This window comes from Rhododendron vialii, chromosome 3a (assembly GCF_030253575.1).
Source record: "Rhododendron vialii isolate Sample 1 chromosome 3a, ASM3025357v1".
Lineage (NCBI taxonomy): Eukaryota > Viridiplantae > Streptophyta > Magnoliopsida > Ericales > Ericaceae > Rhododendron > Rhododendron vialii.
In genome coordinates, this window is record NC_080559.1 from 17,343,632 (window position 1) to 17,351,513 (window position 7,882).

General features: G+C 38.4%; 1 protein-coding gene across 1 annotated transcript; it reads right to left on the reverse strand.

Annotated features, from left to right (window-relative positions):
* Nucleotides 1–666: 666 nt before the first annotated feature.
* On the reverse strand, nt 667–1,504 carry LOC131321169 (uncharacterized). The gene is made up of 2 exons (XM_058352176.1): nt 1,180–1,504; nt 667–1,127 (listed from the first exon to the last, which is right to left on the reverse strand). The coding sequence occupies exons 1-2, from the start codon at nt 1,502–1,504 to the stop codon at nt 667–669; spliced, it is 786 nt and encodes a 261-aa protein (XP_058208159.1).
* Nucleotides 1,505–7,882: the final 6,378 nt, after the last annotated feature.

Below are 7,882 nucleotides of genomic sequence, written 5' to 3' on the forward strand. Positions count from 1 at the left end.
GAAGAACAGTTGTCATCCTTCACTGAGTCATACATGTTGGGAGTTAGAATGATTAAATGTGAGCATAGCTAAACAGCTTTTTCACCTTGTAATAAGTGTGTTAGTTTGTTCGTTCGATATCACATCCCTTGTGTTATCCCTTCTTATTCCAGGAATAGAGGGATCATTATCATCTGATTTGGATGCTAAGCTAGTACCTGAACATTTATTCCACCTTTGTTTGGAGCATGAACAGAAATTCAATCTCTCATCAATCAGCTCATGCATACAACTTTTACAAGGTTTCCAAGTTTTGTTGTCCCCATTTTCCATTTATGTTTTTACTTGTGTGGTTCTTACCCTTACCTAACACCTAGCTGGGCCAAACACACTCCCAGAAAGCTGCCATCTATCACATAACCTCCTATTTTCCTAAGTGGGCTGCACACCCCTCTGAGAGCTGAGTGAATCTCTTATAGAATTAATGGTGTGGAGGATCAACTGGTCTTGGGGAATGGCTTTATGCTGAAAGACTCTTTTGTTTCTCTCCAACCAAAGACTGTACACTGTGGCAGCCAGAGCCGTCTTCAAAACTACACTACGAAAGCTACTACCTTGGGCATTCTGAAGGTACCAAGAAATCACATCAGTTAATAAGTGGGACACTTGACCAAAAAAAGATCTACACTAAACAGCATGCAAAACTGCAGAAGACATAAGACATTGGAAGAAGAGATGATGGTGAGACTCCTCACCATTATCATAGAAAACATAGTCCACTGCCACAGTCATGCCCCATTTGAACAATCTGTCTTTGGTACTCAGTTTATTCTGGATAGCCAACCATAAAATAAAGGCCCAATGAGGAACATTCCTACTGAACCAAACAACCTTATGCCACTGCTGTATAGGAAGTTCATTCCTAATAGCTTCCCAAGCCGAGTGGACAGAATACCCAGTTGGGTGAGGTAGCCAAACAACTAAGTCGTCCTCCACAAACTGGCTGGAAAGTGGGGGGAGTCTGAGATATGATAGTTTGAGTGACCCTATTCCACTACCTTGGCCATCTCCAGTTCCCATTACAAATGATATAGGACACTTTAGAATGCAAAGATCTGCCAAGATTGAAGACAACACTTTCACCAAATCTGTTGAATAAAGGACCAAGATGGTGCCAATTGTCAAGCCATAAAAAGGTACCATGACCATTACCAACCTTATACTGGATTAAAGGTTGTCCAATGCTTTTAAGGCCAAGCACCTTCCTAATAGTCCAGGAGGCATCACTAGGGATATCCATGGACCATAAACACTGTCCTTTAATAATGTAGGTGTGGACCCATTTTACCCAAAAAAGGTCAGCCTTTCTGCAAAGGGCCCATAAATGCCTAAACATGGTAGCTTTGTTCCATTCCTTTATCCTTCTAAATCCTAGACCACCTTCTTCCTTAGGGTTGCACACAAAGTCCCACTTGATTTTAGCAGAAGAGGATTTGAGTTCAGTGCCAGACCATAAGAAAGCCATTAAGGTTTGCTCGATTTCCTTAATCACTTTTCCAGGAATTATAAAAATGGAGCTCCAGTAAACTTGAATACTAAACAAAACTGACTAAATCAACTAAGCCCTGCCCCCATAAGACAGATCCTTGTTAGACCACCCCTGAACTCTGCTCAAAATCTTCTTCTTAAGAACAATACAATCTGCAGCCCATAATCTGGTAGAAATAAAGGGAACCCCAAGGTATTTAACAGGAAGAGATGCCACAGGAATAGGAAGGATATGACACAAATCCTCTTGAACATACTCTGGAACCCAGAAAAAAACACAAAACTTTTTTGCATATTAGGTTTGAGCCCAAAAAACAAGTGAAACTCATGTAACAACCGGTGGATCAGGGAAAAAGAGTCACTAGAAGCACCACACAAAATGAAGAGATCATCTGCAAAGACTAGGTGAGTCAGATTAATACTTCTGCACTTAGGGTGATAACTGAACTGTCCCAAACCAACTCTATACTATAAAATGGCAGTGAAAGCTTCCATAACCAAAAGAAATAAGTATGGAGAGATTGGGGTCACCTTGCCTCAGACCCCTCTGCCCTTGAAAGTAAACCTCCAAAGAGCCATTGATCACAACTGAGTACTTGGCATTACTAACACACTTCCTGACCCAAGAAATGAACTTAGTAGGGAAACCCATGGCAAGCATAGTATCAAACAAGAATATCCAGTCTACAAAATCATAGGCTTTCATAATATCAATTTTAATAGCACATCTTGGCTCACCCTTATCACGATGATAACCCCTAACCAACTCTTGCATTAAAAGCACATTGTCAATAATAGATCTACCTTTAACAAAGGCAGACTGAGACTGGTTAATCAAGTAAGGTAGAATAGGCTATAATCGATTAGCAAGAATCTTGGTAATGCATTTATAAACTACATTACAACATGATATAGGCATATAGTCCCTGATGGTGGAGGGGGAACTCACCTTTGGAACCAGAGAAATGGCAGTGGCATTCCATTCCTGAAGTAAGCAACCATGCACAAAGAAAGATTCCACAGCATCAGTAAACTCTTTACCAATTACATACCAGTTTTTCTGAAAGAAAGAGGGAATTATATCCATCTGGCCCAGGGGCCTTATTCCCATTAGTTGCCAAAGAGCCTTTTTAATCTCAGAGGCAGAAACAGGGGCAGTTAAAGCATCTGCCTGAATTGCTGAGAGCTTAATAGGAATAGCTTTGTTGCAATACATCTCTGGCATCTACCCTTGCATCAAAAGAAGTACCAAGAAGCCCCTCATAATAGCTCAGAATCTCAGCCCTGATAGAAACTGGATCATCAAATAATTGTTAGTAATTTATTTTAATCAACGGGTATCTGTAATCTTAATGTGAGAAGATTAATAAGTATTTAATATCATGGAGCTCGTAATATTATTGAGATCGATAAGGACGAGAGTGCAATTATACTTCTGTAGTGGGGTGAATTATAATTAGTGAAATAAGAAATAGAATCCTGGTGGATTAGGTTTTCTTATTTACAGTGGGAGCCCAGACTTATTACTCCTTAGGTCCCTATCGTAGCCCTATATATACATGTTATGCTCTCTAGGTCAGATTGACGCTTTTCTATTATTCAGTAAATAGAGGCAGGCTTAGAGAGAGCAAACAGATCACGAAAGAGTCCACACTCGGTCCGTGTTCTAGACGTGCGGGGAATACGGTAGAAGATTGTAAGGTACGATTGAGCAGTATTCGTGGCATACAGCAAGATGTGCTGTAACAAGTTCAACCAGTGTTCGTGAAGCGGGAGTTGTGGTAAAACCCTAATTCCGCCTTGTAGGGTTTTTGCAATTTTGTTGTTGTCTAATCTGTACGCATCATTACTGGGTCTTGGGAATTCAGTTTCCCAACAGTGATATCAAAGCAGGCTGTAATCACGCGTATGGGTTAAACAGGCTATGTTGTCCGTAGGTTATAGAGGGTAGAATGTAGAATTGTACTAACCATTGTTTTGCAGCGTCCTTACCTAGCTATTGTGGTCACATAATTTTTGTTGATTTTATGTGATTGGATCCCACGATAATTTTTTCGTGGTTATTGTTATTTATTGGGTACCACGATTATTTTTCGTGGTTGTAATAATTAACGTAGCATGTGTTATTTATTGGGTGCCACGATTATTTTTCGTGGTTGTAATAATTAACGTAGCATGTGAACTCCAATGGAGGCATTAGATCGATATTTGTATGTTTCTTCGATTGTAATAGCATTCGACGGTTATTCGGAGATCGAAGATGGTAGATACAAAAGATACAAGTTGTTTGGCTCGCAACAGTTTTTTTTCCAGATTCGTAGGGTCTGATTGCAGGGCTATTTCAACCCAGTAAACATTGGAATTAGAAAATATGTTCTTCACAAAAGTTGTAGATAATTAAATTTTAAAGCCAACCCAATTTGAATCACTTAAATTGGAGGTCGGATGAGGAAGATATGATCAAAATACTGAAGGCTGTGCAGTTTACGCGGGAATATGTCAAATCCGAATTTTCTTGCCTAAGTGCAGTTGTTTTTTGGTTTCCTAGATTGATTCAAAGTATCTAAGCCTTCCACACAAGTATAGCTAAAGGATTTCAAATTTGGAAGGATTGCTGAAGGATTTCAAGTTTGGAAGGATTGCTTAAGGATTTCAAGTTTGGAAGGATTGCTTGTTGCTCAAGGATTGCATCTTTTTTCGGTCAAATAAAGAGATGCATCTTTGACCATAATAGTTGGATTCTTTTTTTCTTGTGTTTCCTTATTATTTGTATTTTCATATTGTTTGCATATGTGATAGTTTACCATATTGAGACATTATGGTAATATTTGGCCTTAAACCTAGATCACATTTTTTGCAAAACTTGAAAATTTGATAACCCTCGCAAATTTTTTAAATAACTAAGTGGGGAAGGGAATTTATTTTGAATAAATCCCATGGTCTCCATTGCTAGTTCGTAGGTGATATAATTAATTTTGTGTGTTAGTTTCAGAACCTTCCTCCCTATCGGACAAAATTAATTGTGGCATCATCGGTACAAACTTCCTAAAGGGATAGCTCTAAGATAATTGTTGTGTGGGTCACTTCACCATCTGAGGAGGTTCATAACGGAATAATGGGTCATGGGGCTAGGTAATGGTATACACTTGGCTGTAAATAATAGTATCTTCACCATCTCAGTCACTATTATTATTTATAGGACCAAAGCTATATTGGCTATTTAATTTTTCTTGACATGGTATAGTGTTTAGATAGTAAAATTAAAAGGTTGTGCCTATCTACATGAATGATAAAGAGTAGAGGACTTCCCATCGAGGCATGCTCTTCACGATGTGTAGGGTTGCCAATGTTTTTCTTTTAACACATGGTTGAGGGAACCCATATTAAAATGAAATTCAAGTTTTTATTGCCCTTCATAATTGTTGTTATGTGATTCTTAGATTCAAAAATGGGCTCTTTCAATCCACTTGTCATTATTCTCAAAGAAAATAAACTTACTGGATCAAATTATATTGATTGAAAAAGGAACTTGGATATTGTGTTAATTGCTGAGGGGCACAAATTTGTGTTGTCTGAGGTGTGCCCTCCTAGACCTGATGAGAATTCCACAGAACAGGAACCAAAATTTTATAAAAATTGATGAGTATCACCCATGTTGAAGGGAACCCCATTAGGGATCATGTTCTGAAGATGATAGCTCTTCTTAATGACCTAGAGATCCTTGGAGCTGAAATTGATGGGAAACCCAAATCGATTTCGTTCTTAACTCACTGCAGTCTGAGAGTTTTAAGTAATTTCGCCTGAACTATTATATGAACAAAATGAATTTAATTTTGGCGAAACTTCTTAAGAAACTCCATGCAGTTGAGGGTCTTGTGGGTGTGAAGAAACCATCTGTATTAGTGGCGGAAAAGAATTCTACTTCTAAGTCGAAAGACAAGAAGAAGCAGAACAAATCTTAGAAGAAGGTTGTGGAGCCAGTTAGAGCGCCTCAAGGTGGAGTGGAAAAGCCTAAGGACAAGTATTTTAACTACAAGCAGCAAGAACATTGGAAGAAGGAATGTCTATTCTATCTCAATAAATTGAATAATCAAGAAAGATCTTTTCACTAGTCATTGAATCGTGTTTAGTGGTGTTATCTACCAGTACCTGGTGTGTAGATATGAGAGCCATTAATCATGTTTGCAATTTATTGCATTGGTTCTAGGAAACCAAAAGACTCAGTGATGGAGAGATTTATCTGCACATGGGTAATGCTACGAGAGTGGCAGCAGTTGCAGTAGGAAATGTTATTTTTAATTTTAGTAACAATATGAGTTTAATTTTGAGAGATTGTCTTTATGTTCTCACACTTAGAAGAAACTTGGTTTCAGTTTCTAAGTTGATTAAAGATGGATATTTGGTTTATTTTAGTAACTTTGTGGTTATTAAGTTAAATAAACGTTTTATCTATTCTGGTTCATTGGTGGATAATCTCAACTTTATTAATCCTATATTTCCTATAGTGCAACTGTATAAATTGAATAACACTAATAATATGCCATGTAAGATAAATGAGCCTTCTGAATTGAACCAAGCGTATCTTTGGCACTTGCGCATTGGTCATATTTATCTGAATAGGATTTCTAGACTGGTCAGGGATGGACCTTTAGGTTCATTAGAAGTTGAAGAACTTCTAGTTTGTGAATCCTATTTGGAAGGTAAGATGACAAAGAGGCTTTTTTATCAGCAAAAGGATATAGAGCCAAAAAGCCATTGAAATTGGTTCATTCTGATTTGTGTGGACCCATGAATGTCCAAGCAAGAGGTGGTTTTTGAGTTTTTCATCACCTTGATTGATAATTACTCAATGTTTGGATACATTTATTTGATGCACCATAAGTTTGAATGCTTTGAGAAATTCAGGGAGTATAGGGTGGAAACGGAGAAGCGTCTGAGTAAATGTCTTAAGACACTACGATCTAATCGTGGTGGTGAATACCTCTTGGGAGAGTTTAGGGAGTACTTGTTAGCTGAAGGGATTTCATCCCAGTTATTAGCACCAGGTATCCACTTCAAAATGGTTTAGCAGAAAGAAGGAATATGACTCTTATAGATATGGTGAGATCAATGATGAGTTATTCAGATTTACTAATTTTCGTTTTGGGGACATGCACTAGAAACAACAACGTATATTCTTAAATTGGTACCATCTAAGTCAGTACCATCTACACCCACAGAACTATGGACTGGGCGCAAACCTAGTCTGCAGCATGTTCGGGTTTGGGGTAGTCCAGCACATGTGCTAAATGGGAATGCAAATAAATTGGAATCGAGGACATAAGTTTGCTTGTTTGCGGGGTATCCCTAGAGGAATGAAAGGTGGACTGTTTTATAGTCCTACGGATAAGAAGGTCATTGTTAAGCACTAATGCCCGGTTTTTAGAAGAGGATTATGTAATAGACCACAAGCCTAAACGCAAGATTGTTCTAGATTAATTGAGAGGAGAGGGACCGATAAAGACTTCTTCAACACTAATAGTACAGGAGGTTACATAGCAAGAAAGAGTTATTGACACACCGGTACCTCATTGTAGTGGGAGGGTTGTTGTCCCACCCAATCGGTATATGTTCTTGGGAGAATCTTATGATATAATCTCTAAAGAACAACGTGCTGAATCCTGCAACTACAATGAGGAACTAGAAGGTAAAGATGAGGAACTTTGACAAAAGGCTGTGAAATCTGCATCCACATAGTGGAACCGGATGGATTCAAAGAAAAGGGTCAATAGCACATGTTGTGCAAGCTTAAGGAGTCTATTCATGGACTCAAGCAAACATCTAGATCTTGAAGCATCTGTTTTGATCAAGCAATCCAGTTTTTTTTTTTTGGTTTTGATCAATGTCCAGATGAGTCATGTGTGTACAGGAAGTGCACCGGAAAAGTGGTGGTGTTCCTGGTACTATATGTAAATGACATTCTACTAATTGAAAATGATGTGGGAATATTGTCTTCGATAAATGTGTGACTATCTAGCCAGTTCGATATGAAGGACTTGGGAGAAGTCGGTCACATCCTTGAGATTAAGCTTATGTGAGATCGCAAGTATAGGATGTTGGGCTTATCATAAGCTACTTATATCGATGAGATCCTTGCTCGTTTTTAGCATGCAGGATTCCAAGAAAGGGTTCCTTCCTTTTTAGACATGGAATCAACCTATCCAAGGATCAGTGTCGTAAGAAACCTGAGGAGATGGAGAAGATGAAGGCAGTTCCTTATGCATTGGCAGTAGGAAGCCTCATGTATGCTATGCTATGTACTAGACCTAATATTTGCTTTGTTGTTAGCATGGTTAGTAGATTTTAGTGTAATCCA

Coding starts and splice junctions, on each gene's coding strand:
- LOC131321169 (XM_058352176.1), bottom strand. CDS start 1,504: ATGGCTTTCTTATGGTCTGGCACTGAACTCAAATCCTCTTCTGCTAAA. Junction 1,128..1,179: donor TAAGGTTGGTAATGGTCATG/GTACCTTTTTAT, acceptor TTTATTCAACAG/ATTTGGTGAAAGTGTTGTCT.